Genomic DNA, 23476 nt, shown 5'->3' on the forward strand with positions numbered 1-23476 from the left:
AGAAAACGTGCTGATGATGACGACGAAGAATCAAAGAATACTAAAAAGCTGTGTGATGGCTCAAGTAAAAAAGAAACTGAATGGAGTTCCGAGAACATTAGTTTCGTTAAAGACGTGAGTATAAAGACAGAGCCCGGGTTAAATGTTGCTGAAACGTGTGATGCACCTTCAAGGGAGAATATGGGTTATGGTTCTACACCTTCTGCCATCGACTGTGAAATTCAAGGACCCAGCTACCGAAGACAAGATTTTCCAGACTGTTAGAACTAGTCTCAGTACCGTTATTTTTTGTCAGAGAACAAGTGGTTATTTGTAGAAAATAAAAATTTAGGCTGCAATATATGTAAAGAGGAAAGTAAATTAGGATTAGGAGTTTCTAAAGGGGCAGAAATTAAGCTAATGAAAGTATGGACGTTCATCCCAACGGAAATAATATTAATCAACAACAAACAAGCCTTCGGAAAAAAATATTTGAGCACAAACATTCAGAATCTCACAAAAAAGCTATGCTGTAAAAATCAGAATTTAATAACAAGATATTTGAAAGTTGTTTGGACACTATGATTGTCAAACACCTAGAAACCACCGTTCGAGTATTTCGAACAGCATACTCAATTGCGAAAAGAAATAGACTCTTCGTAGACCTAATATTATTGAACACATTTCACAGGAAATGGGAAATAAAATAGCAAAATCTATAACAGAAAATCGGAGAAGAATCAGTATTATGATTGACGAATCAACAACAGTTAGTGTAAAATCTGTTTTAGTATTATGTTTGAGATGTGCTCTTTCAGATAATTCTGAAGTTGTTTCCTTTTTCTGGGACTTGATAGAACTTGAATCAACTACAGCAGATGTTATTGCTCGAGAGATATTGAAGAATATTTTTTCATATGGGATGAATGAAAACTTTCTGGCAGAACATTTAGTTGGTCTAGCATGCGATGGGGCCTCTGTAATGTTAGGTAGAAAAAATGGATTTGGAGCACAGTTTTTAAGTTATATCCAGATTTAGTAATTAGGATTAGGAGTTACAGGTGTTACAGGTGTTAACCATTTCCAATCTTTCTTTGACAAATTGTATTCTTTATACAGCGTGTCTCCCAAAAATCTAAGGGAACTCAACATTTGTGCTGCTTCACTGGAACAAAGAATTAAGAAGTTTGGGAAAATATTTACTATAAGATGGGTAGCATCAAGCCAGAGAACTGTAAAAGCTGTCTGGGAAAACTATAGTGCACTAGTAAAACATTTTGGTGAGGCCAAAAATGACCACCAGAGAGACTCCAAAGAAAGGGGGAAAATTCCAAGGTCTAGAAAAAATGTTAACATGTGTAGAATTTCTAGAAAATATTGCAATTATGTATGATGCTCTTGTTGAGTTAGCTGATTTGGCATTAGACTAGCAGAAAAGAGAGACAAGTCTGACAGAGGCTCAAAATGCAATCAAGCGCACTATAAAAGTGTTTGAATCTATGTGTAACTCAGCTTCTGGAGAATACTACAGAACAGTTCTTAAAGCAGCAGAAAACAAAACGTTTAGAAACATGGGATTACATAATTCTAAAAAAAGTTGTAAAAATTGACAGAAAGCAGTTTTTCAGAAGTCTTGTGAGCAATTTAAATAACAGGCTTATGGAAAATGTGTCGACATCATCTCATCCTGGTTCCAGCTCTAGTCAGCAGAGACATGAGAGAATGACAAAAGTTATCATTTCCACATGTCAGACAAAAGGAGGTACATTAATGCTTTTAGAAAGTATGTCGAGACCAAGGAAATTCCAGTTGAGCTGATGCCTTTAATCAAGACTGTACAGACCATTCCCATCTCTTCAGCGGAATCTGAAAGAGCTTTCAGTACCGTGAATGAGATCCACATCGAAAAGGGAAATAGGCTGCTGGTTGCAAGGTCAAGCGGACTTACTTTCATAAGCAGCGTTGGACCTCCTGTGCATATATTTAACCCACAACCATATGTCAAGTCATGGCTACGAAAGGGGAGACGTTCAGCTGATGAAACAACTTGTCGGAAACATGAGGCCGCTGATTTTGACACCCAATACGAGTCCATTTGGAAATTGCTGAATTAATAAGGTGAGTTCCTGTAAATATTTTGTTCCAACTAAATCACTGGATGGATATGAAGGTAAAACAATCAGTGGATCCGACCCGCAGTGCCCCACATTCCCGGAAACTAGCGTTAAACAATAGTACTAATCATAGGCAAGGCAGAACCATGGTGTCGCTCATATAGTGGTACGAATCACAGGTAATGTAAAAAGCATCCTGAGCACTCACTGTCGCTACTAATCATAAACCTATTGTGTACCCAACATAGAGGTACTACGTGCAAGTAAAAGCGACCCATGGTATTCCCTGCGTGATGGTACTAGTTCCAAGTAGTATCATGGTCCTCTTTGATCATCCCTTGGTCACCCCTTTTAGTCGCCTCTTACGACAGGCAGGCGATACCGTGGGTGCATTCTTCGTCTGCGTCCGCCATCCACAGGGGGTAATGAATACCATTAAAATTGTGAATGGGGGTTTAGAATGACAATGGGCCCAGAAATGCCCTGTTATAAATTACAGAAGAAAAATGTTTCTCCAACAGGTTTGATTTGTTTTTGTGGTTTAACGTCGCACTGACACATCAAAGGTTTCCGGCAACGCAGAGATAGGAATAGGTTAGGACTTGGCAGAAAGCGGACGTAGCCCTAATTAGGGTACGGTCCCATTTGCCTGGTTTAAAAATGGAAAACCACGCAAAACTATCTTCGGGCTTCCGACAGTGGGATTCGAACCCATCACACAGCTCACAGCTACGCGACCCAACTGCACGGCCAACTCACTTGGTCAAGTGGTTAAAAAAATAGTCACGTCTGGCATAAGATCATTTTACGTAATGCAAACATTAGCGTTGGTTGATCACGTTAGTAAAAAAATAGTCACGTCTGGCATAAGATCATTTTACGTAATGCAAACATTAGCGTTGGCTGATCACGTTAATAAAAAAATAGTCATGTCTGGCATAAGATCATTTTACGTAATGCAAACATTACGTTGGCTGATCACGTTAATAAAAATAGTCACGTCTGGCATAAGATAATTTTACGTAATGCAAACATTAGCGTTGGTTGATCACGTTAATAAAAATTAGTCACGTCTGGCATAAGATCATTTTACGTAATGCAAACATTAGCGTTGGCTGATCACGTTAATAAAAAATAGTCATGTCTGGCATAAGATCATTTTACGTAATGCAAACATTACGTTGGCTGATCACGTTAATAAAAATAGTCACGTCTGGCATAAGATCATTTTACGTAATGCAAACATTAGCGTTGGTTGATCACGTTAATAAAAAATAGTCATGTCTGGCATAAGATCATTTTACGTAATGCAAACATTACGTTGGCTGATCACGTTAATAAAAATAGTCACGTCTGGCATTAGATAATTTTACGTAATGCAAACATTAGCGTTGGCTGATCACGTTAATAAAAAAATAGTCATGTCTGGCATAAGATCATTTTACGTAATGCAAACATTACGTTGGCTGATCACGTTAATAACAAAAATAGTCATGTCTGGCATAATATCATTTTACGTAATGCAAACATTACGTTGGCTGATCACGTTAATAAAAATAGTCACGTCTGGCATAAGATCATTTTACGTAATGCAAACATTAGCGTTGGCTGATCACGTTAATAAAAAAAAGTCATGTCTGGCATAATATCGTTTTACGTAATGCAAACATTACGTTGGCTGATCACGTTAATAAAAAATAGTCATGTCTGGCATAATATCATTTTACGTAATGCAAACATTACGTTGGCTGATCACGTTAATAAAAAATAGTCATGTCTGGCATAAGATTATTTTACGTAATGCAAACATTAGCGTTGGCTGATCACGTTAATAAAATAATTTGCGTTGAGTCTACGCATAATCTAGTTACTTCCACATAAATATTTCAATTATAATCTGACCTACAGTAGATTACAATGTTACAAGTACAATAACAGAGTGAGGTTACGTAAAAACATTTCTTATCACACTGAATGCAGCGTTTACATAAAATGTCACTAACAACGAAAGATTTTTACATTATTCTCAAATTAGGAAACAATTTACAGTACAGATGAAAATCCACAGCCTGTCTCGGATTTAATATTTTATAAGACATTATTTTAATCTTTCTTTCTTATTCCGTTTACTCTCCAGGGTTGGTTCTTCCCTCGAACTCAGCGAGGGATACCACGTCTACCGCCTCAAGGGCAGTGTCCTGGAGCGTGAAACTCTGGGTCGGGGATAAAACTGGAGAGCAGGACCAGTACCTCGTCCAGGTGGCCTCACCTGCTATGCTGAACAGGGGCCTTGTGGGAGGATGGGAAGTTTGGAAGGGATAGACAAGGAAGAGGGAATAAAGCGGCCGTTGTCTTAAGTTAGATACCATCCCGACATTTGCTTGGAGGAGAGGTGGAAAGCCACGGAAAACCACTTCCAGGATGACTGAGGTGGGACTTAATTTTAATTATTATCAAATTATTATCAAAATTTGAGCCACCTTCAATGTAGATACAAACCCCGCGGATACACACAACAAATATTATATCTACAGGTTCAACTATTGTTTCTGAGAAAAGTGTACAGTACCATGATCTTATTCTTTTTCTCTGTTTTTGAGCGACTGTACATCAACTTACTCAGATAATAATGTTATTGAATTTACGTCCCACCGATTATTTTTACGATTTTCTGGAGACGCCGAGGTGCCGGTATTTTGTCCCGCAGGATTTATTTAACGTGCCAGTAAATCTACCGACACGAGGCTGATGTATTTGAACACTTTCAAATACCACGGGACTGAGCCAGGATCAAACTGCCAAGCTGGTCTCAGAAGGCTAGCATTCTACCGCCTGAGCTAGTCAGCTGAGCAACTGGCTCAGAGTTAGTACATCCATCATCACACCTCTTCAGTAGCTCGTAGAAGGAATGGTGAGCTCAACGAGTTCGCTGGCACAAACTTAAAAAAGAAATCTAATTCATTAGATGTTTATCATTTGTTTAAAACAGCAGGAACTAAACACTTGGTAGACCTATCTATAGTTTACTCGCCAACTAAGGTCCATGGGCCTTTGCTAAGAGTTAGCTTCATTTTGAGCACTGAAGAAACGTTCTTTTTTATTCTTTTTCAGTCGTATCTAGCTTATTTTTAACCATATAACATTTTTCCATCTGTACCGGGTCGGGGATTTTAATCGTGTTTGATTAATTCTTCTGGCTCGGGGACTGGGTGTTTGTGTTTGTTCCAACACTTTCCTCTTCATATTCAGACAATACACTACCAACCACCACAGAAACACGCAATAGTGATTGCATCCTTCCATGTAAGGTTGGCGTCAAGAAGGGCATCCGGCCGCAAAACAGGGCCAAATCCACATGTGCGACACAGTTCGCACTCGCGACCCCACAGGTGTGGGAAAAGCGGTAGTAGTAAAAGAAGAACGTTTTTCCATCTGTCAGAATGTTCATGCTGACAACATTTTCCAGTCGTAGACTTGTGTTGAGTAGATTTTCACTTGATACATGTCCGGCTTCGTGGCTAAATGCGTAGCATGCTGCCCTTTGACCCAGGGGGTCCCGGGTTCGATTCCCGGATGGGTCGGGGATTTTAACCTTCACTGGTTATTCCGATTGGTCGGGGACTGGATGTGTGTGCCGTTTTCATCATTAAAATTCATCATACGTAGGGTCTCATCCTCATAGACGCACAGGTCCCCTTCACCAGGGTTCTTCAGAGGCCACACGTCGCCAGTGACAACATTATGCCCTGAAAGTTTCTTTGTATTTGTAATAATTTTCATCCAGTTATCACCCTCTGGGTGAAGTCGTTTAGCTTTATCTGATGCAGAAAATTATTGGCTCAGTTAGTTCCAACACAAATTTTTTTTCTGTTCAATTTGCTTTACGTCGCACCCGCACAGATAGGTCTTATGGCGACGATGGGATAGGAAAGGCCTAGGATTGGGAAGGAAGCGGCTGTGGCCTTAATTAATGTACATCCCCAGCATTTGCCTGGTGTGAAAATGGAAAACCACTGAAAACCATGTTCACGGCTGCCGGATGCAAGCTCACAGCAGTGTGCCCCTAACCGCACGGCCAACTCGCCCGGTCCCTCAGTTTTGAGATCAGTGTTAGTGGTAACCTTATACAGCGCACAATCTGGATCTATTTTGTCAAAACTATCCATCGTTTGTTTGTCCACTAAGGCCCGTTTCCACCAACGTGAGTAACAGCTTTTATCTTAGTTTAAAGCTACGTAAACCGAGATAACAGTTATAATCATGTTTGTTATTTAGCATGATTTTCTTTAGTAGACTATTGAGCTTAGTCATATCTGGATTGGAGGAAAATGGTATGCTGTCCTTAAAACAAAGGAAGACATCATACTGTAGTATAGGGTTGGGCATTATGTCCCTGTTTCGGCACAAGGTGCCGGTGCACAGTTATGTTCCGCTGTTCCAGAACACCGAGTGTCAATTGTTCCGAAACATTCTCAAGCGAGCCGGAGACACTGACTCGCTGTCCCATCAGAAGCGCCACTATGCACTGCCCTTCGCCTACTAGCTGAACTGTGCAACGGGCGCACGGGACGCGGGACTGCAACTGCGCAGTGTAGAGAGAACTTCGAGAGGCAACATTACATGCTCCGCGCCAGTGGGAACTGGGAGTGTGCCTGTACGGAACGTGCTGTGTGGTGTGTGCCTGTGTGTAGTTATGGCCATGGTCCAGCATAAAGCTGCAGGGAACGTGAACGAACAGTCGGAACACTGAAATTCGCGCCCAATAATCACGTTAAAGGCTGCTTTTAGGTTAAGATTTTTCCGGTCAATATAAAATACACATAACACGGTTACAGTGGCAGTGCAGGTGTTTAAAAGTAACCAATTCAAGAATATTTTCACCAGTTGAATGTATTGGCCTGTATTGTGAGTAATTAGTGAGTAATTAATATCTCGAAAATTTCCCTCAACACTTTCTCGGGGATTGACGTTAAACATTAATTTGGACTTTAAGGAAACTTTTAAGCCCAAGAAAAATATGGGTCGTCGCTTAGGAATTAAAAATATAACTGGATGAATACATTGTTGTACTTTAGGCCGGGCGCACATTGAGAAGCAGTTGGCCGCAGAGCAGGGAAGAGCAGAGCAGAACAGCGCGAAGCTTACGAAATTGCGAAGTGGACGTGAGCGCACATTGCCACGCAGGGTCTCGTCGGTTTTCAAAAATAACATGTTTTCTTTAGACTCTGTGATACTGGGGCATCCAGTATAAAGAGGCTCTTTTTTTTCTTTTTCTTCAAGCATTCGCGATTTTTCTCATTTTGTTAGTCATCTTCACAATTTCCCTTGTGCTGATGGCAACGCGGTTATTCAGCTTAAGACAATCGCAATAAAAACAACCACCTTCGCCAGTTTACAAGACTGAACAATATTTCTATGTTACCGATATTCGGCGTTCATATGGACTAAGCAAAGAATTTAATTCATGATTATTTTTTATATTTTTTACGTCGCACCGACACAGATAGGTCTTATGGCAACGATGGAATAGGAAAGGGCTAGGAATGGGAAGGAAGCGACAGAGGCCTTATTTAAGGTACAGCCCCCCCAGCATTAGCCTGGTGTGAAAATGGGAAACCACGGAAAACTATCTTCACGGTTGCCGACAGTGGGGTTCGAACCCCCTATCTCCCGAATGCAAGCTCATAGCAAGGCGATCCTAACCGCACGACCAACATGCATGGTAAATTCATTAATAGGATCACAGTGGGGGAGAGGGAAAAATATGTAGGCCTATTTACAAATGTACTGCTAGATTTTCATCTAGTTGTCACAAGACACAAGATACTAAAATCAATCAACATTGACAATCTGTTGTGAACGCGTTTGCATTTATATTTGACAAGACATGATAAATGATTTTCCGTATTTATCTCTTCACATAAATGTGATGATGGATGACGGCGACGGAGTCGGCGATGATGCTCTCCATAATCAGCATTAGATCTTTGTCTTAAATTCTATATGTTGCGAGAACTTGGGTCACGGATTGTTTCATAGATATATGAGGATTACATTATTTTGTTTGCTGTTTGTTTAACGTCGCACTAACATATCGAAGGTTTTCGGCGACGGGAGAAGGGTGGAAGATTGGGAATGTAGCGGGCGTGGCCTTAATTAAGGTACAGCCCCAGCATTTGCCTAGTGTGAAAATAGGAAACCACGGAAAACCATCTTCAGGGCTGCCGACAGTGGGGTTCGAACCCACTATCTCCCGAATGCAAGCTCACAGAGGCGCGACCCTAACCGCACGGCCACTCGCTCGGTGGATTACATTTTAGGCCTTTCTCTAAACTACTTTGTTACGCAGAGTGAATAAAATGATTTATAGCCTAGACTGTAGTGCCTTATTCCCCGAATTTACATACCGATTTTCATTAACCCTCCAAGTGGCAACGACTGATATCAGGCGTTTTGACATGCTCTTTATTTTATTTCGATAATCTTATTATTATTGATCGAAATGTGCTAATTACGAATCAATTGAAGGAGAAATGTTCGGCCATAATCATGAAATAGTTTGTATAATAACATCTTACACTAATCTAGTGTAAATCGTTGCCAAAGTAGCGTCATAATTCCGCTGTCTTTTGCTAGCTGCTACATACTCGGCGGCCGGCCACACGAATGTCTCAGCTGAGCCAGCTATATTTAGTCGCCAGTTTTCCTTCTGATATCAATCTGAAGTGTTGATATGCACTCATCTCAGCAATACTGAATCATTTCCTCACAGGAACAGTGAATAAATCTTCAAAGGGACTGTCTCAGATTGTTTTAGGTACAAAACTTGAACCTAGGCAAATCGTTTACTTTAGGCACGGTGACGTTCTACTGGTTGCTTATAAAGAGACGAAAACAAGGAAACCAGTCTATTGTCTCACAACGGGATGTTACACTGAGGGAAATGAGGGGTTGAAAACACTACTGATTCATAAGTACAATAACTTCATGGGAGGTGTAGATAATAAAGGTAAGTGCATTTTCCATGCCACTTGTTCCAGATCCACTAGAAGGTACTGGAAGCAGTTTTTTCAAATCTTCTAGATATGACATTATTTGACACATACGTCCTGTACATAAAGAACACGGATAAGCCTTTAGCAAGATGAGACTTCATGATCACTATAGTTAGGGGATTGCTAAATGAATAGTCCCCAATTCCAGTTGAGGGGCCAACAGGTCATGCAGGAGGCCTCTCTCATGCTCTCGAAATATTGCCACAGAATAACAATCGCCTATCTGTTGTGTGCTTGAAAGTAAAGAAGAAGAAGAAGTAGTCTACATTCTGGTGTCGAGGATGTAATGGTGGTATTCACCAGGGGTGTTATAAACTAGTGCATTTCTGGAGGCCTTACAATCATGGAGTAAAAAGAAAGACCCACCCAAGTGACTGTGAGTGAAATGTACAAGTGGTAGCATACAATCGTTGTATACATTGTTGTATAATTTTTCCAGCTAAGAACAGTATTATAAACTATATACTGGTACGCACCTATTTACTAAGAACTGGTGCTTCTTTTGTATATGTCATTTTTTAAATTTACCTAAATATAAACATTTTATATATAGCAAAACTTTTGAAAAAATAAATAATATAAACAAATTCAACATATTTTTGGTCTTACACTTTGTGGATGATAAATAACAGCTTTAGTATCATCATCATATTATTCCTTGTACTTTTAGTATTCGGGAGATAGTAGGTTCGAACCCCACTGTCGGCAGCCCTGAAAATGGTTTTCCGTGGTTTCCCATTTTCATACCAGGCAAATGCTGGGGCTGTACCTTAATTAAGGCCACGGCCGCTTCCTTCCCACTCCTAGCCCTTCCCTGTCCCATCGTCGCCGTAAGACCTATCTGTGTCGGTGCGACGTAAAACACTAACTAGCAATTATTCCTTGTACTTTTGAGGATAAAAGGGTGTGCTGTTTATGTATGTATAACAAGTCAACGATTTTTAACACAAATTATACTAAGAGTCTGCAACACCGGTAAAATATCGCTGCCATTACAGGATAAATGACCGCCACTTCGAGGGTTAAATTCTGTTCAGCCATTTTCTCACGAACATACATACGTACATACATACATATATACGTACATACTGCATTGCAGACCACATGATGCACATAGTACCTACAAAACATGGTGAGACTGAATGGTTGTGGTAATTTTCTCCTCCATGTCTTAACTAACTGCGTGACACGTGCGCAGGAAACTGTATTTCGAAGACTTCGGGTGGTAGGCGGAAGTAGGTGCAGAACCGGCCTGCTCTGCTCTGTCCTGCCCTGTCTGTCAACTTGCGATGGTGCAATGATTTGTGTGGATTACAAAAATCTGCTCTGCGCTGCACTGCTTTAGCTACTTCTTCTGCGCCCCAATGTGCGCCTTATGCTCTCTGCACTTCGAATTCCTTCCCTCTCAACTTCCATTTACTTTCTTCAATATCTCGAAAATTTCCCTCAACACTTTCTCGGGGAATGATGTTAAAAATTAATTTGGACTTTAAGGAAACTTTTAAGCCCAAGAAAAATACGGGTCATCGCTTTGGAATTAAAGATATAACTGGATGAAAAAATAATGACACTCCAACACAGGGCGGCACACAGCCGGTATCGACAGGCAGACAGCCAAGGCCAACTAATCTATCTAGTGCGGCCTTGGCACAGCACGTTCGGTTCAGGCACATTCCAGCTGAAGCGGAGCATGTCCTGTTGCCTCTCGAAGTTCTCTCTAGGACGCAGTTACAGTCCTGTGTCCTGTGTCCCGTGTCTCGGCACTCTGTACCGAAACACTCCGCCTCAAGTTCCTAATGTTGCGGAACAAGTGAATGTTCCGGTCTGCCCAACCCTACTGTAGTACTGCCTAGTACTCAGAAATATTATTCATGTATAGCGCAAAATAAATCCTCAGCCCGAGAGTTCACTGTAATATTATTAATCCATGTTTCGTAATTTTGTTCATTAATCAACTCTGGCTTGTCATCCTTAGTATACTAGACAATTTATGTATAAATTCGCCCGCTTACTTCTTTAAGCAGTAAGCCTATAGATATAAATAATTATTTCATTAGAGAAATTTCAGTGGTATGATCATGTAAGGCGAATGGAGAAGGATAGGTTTCGTCATGAAGGATAAGAGAAGCACACATACACACACAGAGAGCGAGAGCAAGGCCAGGATGATCAGGCTCACTTCTGAATTATTTTAAAATAAAAATGAGGTTATGGTGCTAGTTGAAAATAAACGAACTTGAATGCGCTCAGTTCATGCACAGAGGCTTGCAGACTGAGCACCGAAAGGCATAACACTCCATGGTATTACAGAGAGTGCTGCAGCTCGCTGGGTGACTGTCCGTAACCTTGAAAAATAAAATACAAATGAGGCCCAAGGCCTCCCGAAACATCTGCATTGAACAATATTATTATGACCCTAGGGCTTTTGTTAGAAATGAATCAATATTTGATGTAAAACGTTATATATCCTTTTAGATTCCACGTCAGGTCCCTTCTTCCGACTTGGCGTCCCATATTCAAATTAGGTCAAGTTTTTTTCCAAAATCTAGCACTTCCTTTTGAATACCGAGTGAGTGGCTGCACGGATTGGGTAAGGTACAGTAGTTGTCAGCTTGCATTCGGGAGATAGGGGGCTTGAAACCCACTGTCGGTATATCTGAAGATGGTAGTCCTTTCCTGTCGCATAGTCGCCATAAGAGGTATCTGTGTCGGAGCAAAGTAAAGGAAATTGAGAAGAAAAAACTTTTTTGTATGTCAATCAAGTCTCTTTATTGCATATACAGTTGAACCTGACTTATACGTGTATCAAGGGGAAGAGAAAAAACTACTTGTAACTCAGAATTACTTAGAAATCGGACTTACGCAATACATCACATATTTACTGATAAACCAATGGAATAGAATTACATGTGTAAATCCTTGCAAATAATAAATACATTAAGACAGAAAGTATTATTTTGAACTCGGCCCAGCCTTAAAGAAATCAGATAGTTTGGTTTGTTTCACTTTTCTTGCATTAAGAGTATAAACCGCCTTCAACTTTTTTTTAATGCAAGTTGCTTTACGTCGCACCGACACAGACAGGTCTTTTGGCGACGATGGGACAGGAAAGGGCTAGGAGTGGGAAGGAAGCGGCCGTGACCTTAATTAAGGTACAGCCCCAGCATTTGCCTGGTGTGAAAATGGGAAACCACGGAAAACCATCTTCAGGGCTGCCGATAGTGGGGTTCGAACCTACTATCTCCCGAATACTGGATACTGGCCGCACTTAAGCGACTGCAGCTATCGAGCTTGGTAAACCTCCTTTAACAAACTTACTAATGAATTCGAAGCATTTTCACTACAACTTTTCGCACTGATGTAATGCCTACACACTTCGATTGCACTTAAAACTTCAGTAAGTTCAGGTGTCAAGATTCAAGTCGTTATCTCCATTTCCAATGTCACTATCGCCTGTAGCTTGTCAATCACCGCCGCGTTGTTGGCATACATCAGCAATAATCTCTTCATCCGGTGGTTCACCACATACTCTTTCGCGGCGTGCAAAAAACGACGAAGGTAGAGGAGGAGCGAAGGGGACCCGCCTTTCTTAAGCCGCCAGTAAGTAAGGGTCAACAATGTCTCTCGGCAAAACTCTGTTCTGTTCCAGCACCGAAACCTGATCGCTCTAATTCCGCCTACGCCGACAAAGAGGAAACTTCGTAAATACAGTAGTTTCTTTTAAAAAAAAGCACATTCTCTATAAAATTACGCAAAACTCAGTTATATTTCACTGGCACTTAATACGTATAACAGCGAATTACGTATAAATGGATTACGTATAAATAAGGTTTAAATAGCACGCTTTTACATTATATTTTGTCGGGACCTAAAGGAAATTACGTACAAATACGAATTACGTAGAACAGAGCTACGTATAAAGCAGGTTCAACTGTAATATTGCATGCTACTTTAGTGTGTATGGCTGTATGTAAATTATATGTTTAACATCTTATTAAATATGGATATAGAAATATACTGACCTCGTGGATTATTTCCTAACTCCCTGGCATTTCCCAGAAGAAACTCTGTTTTTGGTCCTGGTAGTTTAGCTGCAAGTTGTAGGAAGTGCCGTCGTTTGATGTGCCATATCAGTAGACCGAGCAATATAGCAGGCACTACTAGGCAAGCTAGCAAAGTTATCCACAACATCCTGAAAGAGTATTGGTCATGTTACTGCTAAAACTCTATAAGGCTTACGAACTAGAAATAATTTCTCCATACAGCATTCAAAGCTTCAATTTGATCAATTTTGTTTTTGTTTGAGCTCAATTCCATCTACATAAATATGGAAGGTCTAATGAAAAAAGGTAAGCACCATAAATACGTTATATCAAATGTTCCCTGGACCAATCCTTAAAATTATATACACTTCATGATACATGCATGGTTTCATAATTAAATATAAATAAAAATAAAAATAAAAATAAAAATTAAATTAAATTAAATTAAATTAAATAATATAAAATAAATAAATAAATAAATAAATAAATAAATAAATAAATAAACAAATAAATAAATAAATAAATAAATAATGTGTAAAGTATATACTCAATGTATACATAACTTCTCATTGGTTATCAGCCAGTTTCCTAAGCAATTCCTTCACTCATTCGTGTGCTCACAAGGTCATCATTTTATCTGGGCCCACTTGCAACTGCACCGTGGCCTCGCGCGCGCACACCGTTCGCCAGCCGACTCTCCAGTCACTTTAGGTCACGGTGCAACTAAACGCAGAGTTTCAATAAAATGATGACCCTACTTCCTTTCATTCTATCAGTATGGCTTGCAGCATTTGTTTTAAATGGACCTAATGTTTTTTCTTTACGTGCAATTAATTTTAGAAGACAAAAGTTATTTACATTGCCAGTCAGTGTGTTCCATAGCTTTGCAGAGTAACAATAAAATATTTTCTGGAAGGCAGAGGCACGGGCATAGGGCAAAGAAGAGGTACAGGCGAAGGACGGAGAAAGTGTATCTCATCCTCCTCTTTGAGCTGAGCGGTATGCAATGGTAAGCGCTGGAAGATATCAATATATATTGAGGAAGAGAGGAATGTTTGGAGAAAGATAATGCCAGTTAGTTTGGAAGGGAGGCTTGTTGAATGGTAGGTGGAATGACGAGTAATTAGGCTTTCCGCGCGGCGCTAATCTACAAATGTCAGAAGAAGCATCCTCTGGACTGGGTATTGGAAGGGTAATTTGAAAAACATAGTTGAAACTTGGAGGTAATTACAAAACTACCCATACTTATTAATAGGTTTCCAGTTTGACTCAATTGCCTCGCTCATGTCTCAAATCCGGGTCGCGTTCGTTTCATACAGATGGTAGATGTACCTTGGATTCTCAGCCTGAAGGCTGGCTGGATCTCCAACAGTTCCACCGTAGGTGTCACCGAAAAGACATGCGAAGTGAGGTAGTTTCCCGTTTCTTTCATCATTGAGCCAAAATATGCAATTACATTATCACTCTGCAAAACCCACTGAATTATATGCACCAAGTAACCCTGAAAGCTGCACATCACACCATTTATGACAGAGATGATGATGATGATGCACATATAGGTCATCGGCCCCTATGGCTCATATTGACTATATAAGTACTGTAATAGTGTTGCTAATATTGATCATACGTCAGTCAATTTTATTGTGCCGAAGTCGAAGATCAGATTACAATCAAATCTTGTTCTGGCCAACGCCAGAGGACACAATGCACTGGAAACACACTCACTGTAGACTGATCTGGACTACTACAGACATAATCGAAAACTTAACATACAAAATTTAAATATGCCACTTTTTAATATTCCAAAAATGCATTTAGTGAATCTTTACCCAACAAGTCTTCACACACACACACACACACACACACACACACACACACACACACACACACACACACACACACACACACACACACACATACACACACACACACACACACACAGTGGTTTACTAATCCCCTTATAATTTAATTTTATACAACCCGTAGTTCAAAGACAACCTTACTATATAGATCTCTGTTCCTGTACAGAATTAGTAGGACGTTATTTGGACTGTCGGCCTACTTTAAAATCTACAAAACGTCCAGTGACTTGCCAGTTTAACCACAAGGTTAACACGCAGTCGGCCCTGTTGCCCTTTTACCTCTACATCTAATTTTCATATTATATCACTGATTCATTGTTTATAGCGATCATTTAGTATTCTATCACAACAGATTACTTTGCACAGAACACATTAGCAATATGTATGTACGGTAATATAACAACAAGGAATAAACATAATGTCTGTGGATTAGTCCACAATTTGCCTTACGTCGCACCGACACAGACAGGTCGTGTGGCGACGATGGGATAGGAAAGGGCTAGGAGTGGGAAGGAAGCGACCATGACCTTAATTAAGGTACAGTCTCAGCATTTGCCTGGTGTGAAAATGGGAAACCACGGAAAACCATCTCCAGACTGCCGACAGTGGGGTTTGAACCCACTATTTCCCGAATGCAAGTTCACTGATACGTGACTCGAACCGCATAGTAACTTCCTCGGTTTGTGGATTAGTCCGTTCTCTTTGGCGCGAGATTGCATATAGTTATTTTTCCTGTGCAAGGTTGGCTGGCTTTTCGTTGCTGACTCAGAGGCAGCAAGCAGAGCAATATGGACTGTAAGGACCTAGTGTTAAATGAGTTTCCTGTCTTCAAGGATCATAAGAGACTGGTGGATTTAAGGCTAATAAAATGACCGAGAAAGCTTCGCGGTTCGAGTCACGTAGCTGTGAGCTTGCATTCGGGAGATAGTGGGTTCGAACCTCACCGTCATCAGCCTTGAACATAGTTTTCCATTGTTTCCCATTTTCGCACCAGGCAAGTGGCGAGACTGTACCTCAATGAAGGCCACGATGCTCCTTTCCTGTCCTATCCCATCATCGCCATGAAAGCTGTCTAGGTTAGTGCAACGTAAAACGATAGCTAAACCAAATAATAATAATAATAATAATAATAATAATAATAATAATAATAATAATAATAATAATAATAATAATAATTTATATAAATAAAATAGTAACGACTCTGTGTCTGTACATTGACTATTTTATCATACAGTTATCCATTTCAGGTGTAATAATGACCATCTGCATATTCTTTAGCTTTGGTTTCTGTTTGTTTGTTTGTTTGTTTGTTTGTTTGTTTGTTTGTTTGTTTGTTTGTTTGTTTGACTTCTTATAACTTCCAAAATTAATGAAAATCTACTATCCTTAAAGGAAATATATTTCTAAAACTTTTTCCCATATGTATCATTTCGATAGGGGATTAATAAGGGAGATATCATTAACGGACGGTTTTTCAGCATGGGTCCCAAAATAAGGGAGATATCATGAACGGTCAGTTTTGCAAGCTAACTCCAGCAAACATAGTCAAAAAGGTGTTGTGTGTGGGGCAGATTCCTTATCTATATAAATAAAATCGTAACGACCGTGTGTCTGTATTGTACCGGTAACGGCGGTACAGACTAAGTCCCCGTTATGAAAATCTTAAACTTACGTGTTATGCTCCGGACTGCTTACGAAGAACTGACTAGGCAGCGAGCAACGGCTGCACGCGTGTGACGTAGTGAGCGGGTGACGTCACGGCATGCCTCGCTGCACTACAAAGCCTGGATTGATGGAGAATGTTCTACGAGTTTCGGATCAAATATAAATACGTGCTGCTTCGCTCAGCAGATCAGTGAATGTGAGTGTGTGTTGCAGCATGTTATAGTGAGCAGCAGTGCGCTGCAGAATGTGATACCAGTTTGTGGCCGGGATTTCTATAAGCACATTAGACTGTAGTATTCGCACCGTCAGTTCGCGGGTGTGGTAATCGAGCGTGAAGCCGCTGCTAAGTTTCAAGTTCGTGGACTTTAATATAGTCACGTTGAATGTGGACTTATTCAGATTTCCTTATATTGTGACAACCTTTTACTCCGATAGGACGTGAGGTGAATTGTGTATCGTCTGGACATTATTTATTGACTGTTACTCTATACGAGTGTCCGAGACCCGCAAACATTTTCGAGTGTTCGAAATTGAAATTTTATGGACTTGAATCTGATTGCTCCTTGCCGAGGACTCGATACTTTAAGTTATAAACTGTGTTTAATCCAAATTTAATTTACCAATCCGTAAGCTGTGGTCATGAACTGTGAACTGTGCAGGTGTGAACAGCGCATCTCTATTTTAATGAACAGTGCATTTCCATTCTAATGAACAGTGTACATTTAGTTTATGGACAGTCAAACCAAGGACTGTCAGTACTCAGTTAATTTCGTCTTTTGGTTTCAACACGTGAACGAGTTTGATTCACGAGCGGAACATCTTTATTTCATTTAAATTGAACAGTGCTTCAATGAACTTACTTCATGTTGTCATAGGTGCAACAAACTTTAAGTAACTTTAAACTGGACAATCAGTTCCGAGTGGACTTTATTTTGTGAATGTTTCTTTCACTTGACACGTGATAAAGTTAAGTGACATTTCACCGAGACATTTGTGTTTGGACTTTGTTAAAAGCATTTATAAACACTCTATCATCTGTGCAGAAGCAGCCTTTGCACTAACTCGCCCAGAGCTGAACGATGTTCATTCATGTTCACCATTTACAAGGACTACCTCGACGCCATGGATCTACAAAGCACCGAATAGATCTTCTAGAACTTCCATCGGGGGACGAATGGTGGTTCGCTGCTATGGAAATGGAGCTGCCGGAATCTAAGGACATCGCCAGCCATAAGACGAGGAACGTTTTCAACTGTATACGCTGTACAGAGGTGATATTAATTTCAATTTTTTAATAAACTCTGAAACAAAAGTTTTAAGATTTCTTTTAAACAAACCCTCTCCCTCTGTATGCACTTCAGCGACTGGTACACGCCCTGCGTCTCATCTCTACCAAAGTACCAAATTTACTGTTACAGAGGAGAGGGGTAGAAATTGGCGCCCCAGTCGTATCGGGGCCGATTTGGAGTGCAGTAAAATTAGAAATTAGCGCTTCAGCAATATCAGAACTTAATTATGAGTGCAGTAGACATTAAATTGACACTTAACCATTCTAGACTCAATGTTGAAGTACTAGTAATAATTAAGAAGTGCAGTGATAGACAAAATCGCACTAAATCGTGTGACTTAGTAATTTAATTCAGATACATTTCCAGTGCTTTATGTGGAATAACTATTAATATTACAGTGAACTTTCTAACAAGATTTAACTTCTCTATAATAAGAAGTGTTATTAATGATATGGGATCATTTTTGTGTGTTAAATGTCTTGGAGATTTTTCTTTTGAGAATGTTTGAATGACTTTGAACATGAACTTTAACCATTGGACAATAATGGTGATATCTGAATTCTTTTCAAGTGATTTATGATTTTCTTGTTGCTTGGTTTAAATACATTACCGTCAAAATGGAAAATATTTTAGCTGCTATTGAAGCTCTTAAGATTAGCTTAAATAAACGTATCGCCAAATCGCATGCTCAAGTAGGTGCTGATTTACAAGCTCGTATTACCGAGGCTAATGCCGCAACTGCTCAATTAGGTGCTGATTTACAAGCCCGAATTAACGAGGCCAATGCCGTAACTACTCAATTAGGTACTACTTTAGGATCTCGTATTACTGAGATTAACACTCGTATTGATGAGGCCAATGCTGCAACTGCTCAATTAGGTACCACTTTAGAATCTCGTATTAATGAGACCAGTACCGCAACTACAGCCAACTTAGAAAGTCGTATCACACAAGTAACTAAAGTAATTAATACCAAGTTTACCGAAGTTAATGCTAATTTGGAAAATAGGCTTACTAAAGCTGGTTCTGAGATTGAAAAACGATTCTCAGAAACTAATGCGAAGATTAATTCTAAGTTTACAGAAATAAACGAACGCCTCACCCGTGACTTAGAAACAGTAAAACAGGACCTTAAACTACAAATAGTTGAAGACTTAAAAGCTTCTTTTCCTACCTCACATCAATTGATTAAGGAAGTTGAAAGCTTAAAGGCAGAATTTAAAGAATCTCATGGTCAGTTATCACAGGCACAAGCAAAAATAGCCTCTATTCAGGATAACATCCATGAATCTTTTAAGACTAACTTTCAGAAAATAAGTAATGAGGTCAATTTACTTAAAACAAGGCAGGAGGAAACAGATAAGCTTGTAAAAAAAACCAATTAGATAGCGCACATACTCAAATCATTCGCATAGGCCGCGATGTAAATGAAGTGAAGCAGGACCTCGAAAAGGAAGTCCAGAGCGTGGAAAACTCCATCCGTGGGCAAGTTAAGACTATCAAGGTCGAATTGCAAGGAAAAATAGAGACGATTGATAATAGAATCTCTCAGGTGGAGAAGGAGGTGTCTACACATCAGTGTCAAGGGTCTAGCGGAGATACTTCTAGCATGTCCACTGTTTTAAAATTATCAGACGATAAACCTGCAAAATTTTCCGGAAAGGAAGAGTACACAGCGAAAGAATTCCTTCTCAATATTGAAGAGTACTTTCAAGAGAATAAAGTACGATCCGATCATCAATTGAGGATAGCTTCTAGATTATTGGAAGGGAAAGCACTAAATTGGTACACAGCATTTAAATTTAACATTAAAACCTATGATGAATTCAAGGAAGCCTTGTTGAAGAGGTTTTGGAATTCGGAAATTCAACACTTGATTAAGTTACAATTATACTCTAGGAGATACAACACAGCTATTAATTCTTCACGATACTCTGATTTTCTCATTTCCCAATTAAAGAAGCTCCTTTGCCAGAACAGGAGTTAATACAGGTAATAACTTTACAATTTCCGGCGCATGTACAAGAAATTCTTGTGGCAGCCAATGTTCAAGACCTAGAACAACTTGATGATTTATTAAGGAAACTTGACACTGCACGTACACAAAATCTACCTAGGGTTACTAAGACGAAAGAGGTTGCAACTAACCATGTCGAAGTTAATAACCCGCCAAGATCGAATCCCGAACCCCGTGAGGAAGTAGAACCACGGAGAGATCCGTTATCTCATTTCCGACGATTCAGGAGACGTCCATACAGGCAAAGTGCGCCTTATAGACGTAATCAAACGTGGAAGAAACCTACCGAATCACTTACTCGAGATAGAGATTCGCCGAGAGCCGAGATCGAAAGAAGATGGAGAGAAACTCGCGAATATATCCAGAATCGAAACCGGGATGAAGGATTACCTGGCGCTACCTCTTTAGAATATCAAGAGCATGCCAGAAGACAGAACACGACGCCTGCGACCAACCTCGAATCGACAGGCGCAATTAAAAAAAAACTTCGACAACACAACAATAAGATTGCCTGAAAACCGTAGTAGAGGGGAAATAATTTGTGTCACTAATATTAATTACTGGTACTTGGATGACTCAGATCTCTTGTATGAAGATCCCACTCCTACAACACCGAAGGTCCAACGAAGCCTTCCAGTTATTAATATTACTTTGGATACCCTTTATGTAACTGCCTTAATCGATTCTGGAGCTCAAGCTTCATTGATGTCTGAGAGGTTAATTGAAATGTTGAAGGGAGGAGAAGACATGTTATTGATACCCGTCGCACAGATTAAAATTAAAGGGATAGTACCGGACAGGCATATCAAATGTAAATTTCAAGCTTTTGTTACATTTGACATTGAAGGTGTCCAGTTCGAGCATATATTCCTAGTTATTTCGCCAATGAAATTCAACGTCATCCTAGGGTCAGATTTCCTAGCCAAGTATGGGGAATCATTGATTATCCTGCCAACGTCATACGATTTTTTAATATCGACTCTGTAGAGTTGCAGCTGGTAGACTGTAATAATTTGAAGTGCCAAGGTCTGGGTACCCCATTCATAGAAACCGGAGGCAAGATGAGCGATGCTTTGCCTGCCGATGAAATAGATTGCGAAGAGGGTAGACCCGGTCAAGAGGGACCCGTCGAGGGCCAGGAAGTGCCCATTGTTGAGGATGTGTTCGACGAAGGTCGTGATCACTTCATATTTCTCACCAGTGCGGCTGAAAGCCCAGAGTTCGATTCCCGCGTGGCAGAAGCAACTCGACAAATATTTGAGAAATTCCCTGAAGTTTTTGATGACAAACCCGGCGTTATTAGAGATTTTGAATACCAATTGAACGTCAAGGACACCTCTCCTTATAAAAAACGGCCCTATCCAGTTCCTGAGAAGTACCGAGAAGAAGCCAGGACTGTGATAAAGGAAATGGAAAATAATGGTATCATTTCTAAATGTGTCACTCCGTATCTAAACCCCCTAGCCATTGATAAGAAAACCAGCTGTTTCACATCCCGAACTTCGCATTTATGCAAAGTTTTGCCCGCTTTATGTAGGACCATATAGGATTGCAGAGGTTCTCGAGAACGGGGCATACAAAATTAATAAATTGGATGGAAGCATCGAGGGCATTTACAATGCAGCCAACCTAAAGAAATATTTCAGGAGAGAATATCATTAAAAGAAAATCCTATCGAATTTTCTTTTCCCCAGGAGGAGGGGGAGATGTACCGGTAACGGCGGTACAGACTAAGTCCCCGTTATGAAAATCTTAAACTTACGTGTTATGCTCCGGACTGCTTACGAAGAACTGACTAGGCAGCGAGCAACGGCTGCACGCGTGTGACGTAGTGAGCGGGTGACGTCACGGCATGCCTCGCTGCACTACAAAGCCTGGATTGATGGAGAATGTTCTACGAGTTTCGGATCAAATATAAATACGTGCTGCTTCGCTCAGCAGATCAGTGAATGTGAGTGTGTGTTGCAGCATGTTATAGTGAGCAACAGTGCGCTGCAGAATGTGATACCAGTTTGTGGCCGGGATTTCTATAAGCACATTAGACTGTAGTATTCGCACCGTCAGTTCGCGGGTGTGGTAATCGAGCGTGAAGCCGCTGCTAAGTTTCAAGTTCGTGGACTTTAATATAGTCACGTTGAATGTGGACTTATTCAGATTTCCTTATATTGTGACAACCTTTTACTCCGATAGGACGTGAGGTGAATTGTGTATCGTCTGGACATTATTTATTGACTGTTACTCTATACGAGTGTCCGAGACCCGCAAACATTTTCGAGTGTTCGAAATTGAAATTTTATGGACTTGAATCTGATTGCTCCTTGCCGAGGACTCGATACTTTAAGTTATAAACTGTGTTTAATCCAAATTTAATTTACCAATCCGTAAGCTGTGGTCATGAACTGTGAACTGTGCAGGTGTGAACAGCGCATCTCTATTTTAATGAACAGTGCATTTCCATTCTAATGAACAGTGTACATTTAGTTTATGGACAGTCAAACCAAGGACTGTCAGTACTCAGTTAATTTCGTCTTTTGGTTTCAACACGTGAACGAGTTTGATTCACGAGCGGAACATCTTTATTTCATTTAAATTGAACAGTGCTTCAATGAACTTACTTCATGTTGTCATAGGTGCAACAAACTTTAAGTAACTTTAAACTGGACAATCAGTTCCGAGTGGACTTTATTTTGTGAATGTTTCTTTCACTTGACACGTGATAAAGTTAAGTGACATTTCACCGAGACATTTGTGTTTGGACTTTGTTAAAAGCATTTATAAACACTCTATCATCTGTGCAGAAGCAGCCTTTGCACTAACTCGCCCAGAGCTGAACGATGTTCATTCATGTTCACCATTTACAAGGACTACCTCGACGCCATGGATCTACAAAGCACCGAATAGATCTTCTAGAACTTCCATCGGGGGACGAATGGTGGTTCGCTGCTATGGAAATGGAGCTGCCGGAATCTAAGGACATCGCCAGCCATAAGACGAGGAACGTTTTCAACTGTATACGCTGTACAGAGGTGATATTAATTTCAATTTTTTAATAAACTCTGAAACAAAAGTTTTAAGATTTCTTTTAAACAAACCCTCTCCCTCTGTATGCACTTCAGCGAGTGGTACACGCCCTGCGTCTCATCTCTACCAAAGTACCAAATTTACTGTTACAGTATATTGATTCTTTTGGCGAAATTTTCGTACAGATATCCGTTTAAGGGGTAAAAATGACCATCTGCGTAATTTTTAGCTTTACTTTCCTGCAAGTCCTAATTTTTACCCTCCCCCTCGCCCAAAATCAAGATTGCGCCACAATCTGCCAGACGAACTAGAAAATTGTAATTTGGCAACATTATACGTTTTAGCCTGCAACCGATGGAAAACTTCCAAGATCATTTTTTTACTTCTATCCCCGAAGAATATCGAAATATGGAGGCAAATTTAATGACCTT

At 40.2% G+C, this 23476-nt stretch overlaps 1 protein-coding gene across 3 annotated transcripts in view; it reads right to left on the reverse strand.

The window, feature by feature from the left end:
* The window catches only part of LOC136858145 (cytochrome P450 4C1), a 305232-nt gene that overhangs the window by 118182 nt on the left and 163574 nt on the right, over positions 1 to 23476 (reverse strand). For all 3 annotated transcript variants that reach the window (XM_067137470.2, XM_067137471.2, XM_068225431.1), the window contains one exon: positions 13171 to 13340. In XM_067137470.2, coding sequence (XP_066993571.2) covers positions 13171 to 13340 — 170 coding nt within the window. The remainder of the gene's footprint in view (positions 1 to 13170; positions 13341 to 23476) is intronic.

Source organism: Anabrus simplex, chromosome 1 (assembly GCF_040414725.1).
Source record: "Anabrus simplex isolate iqAnaSimp1 chromosome 1, ASM4041472v1, whole genome shotgun sequence".
Taxonomy (NCBI): Eukaryota; Metazoa; Arthropoda; class Insecta; order Orthoptera; family Tettigoniidae; genus Anabrus; species Anabrus simplex.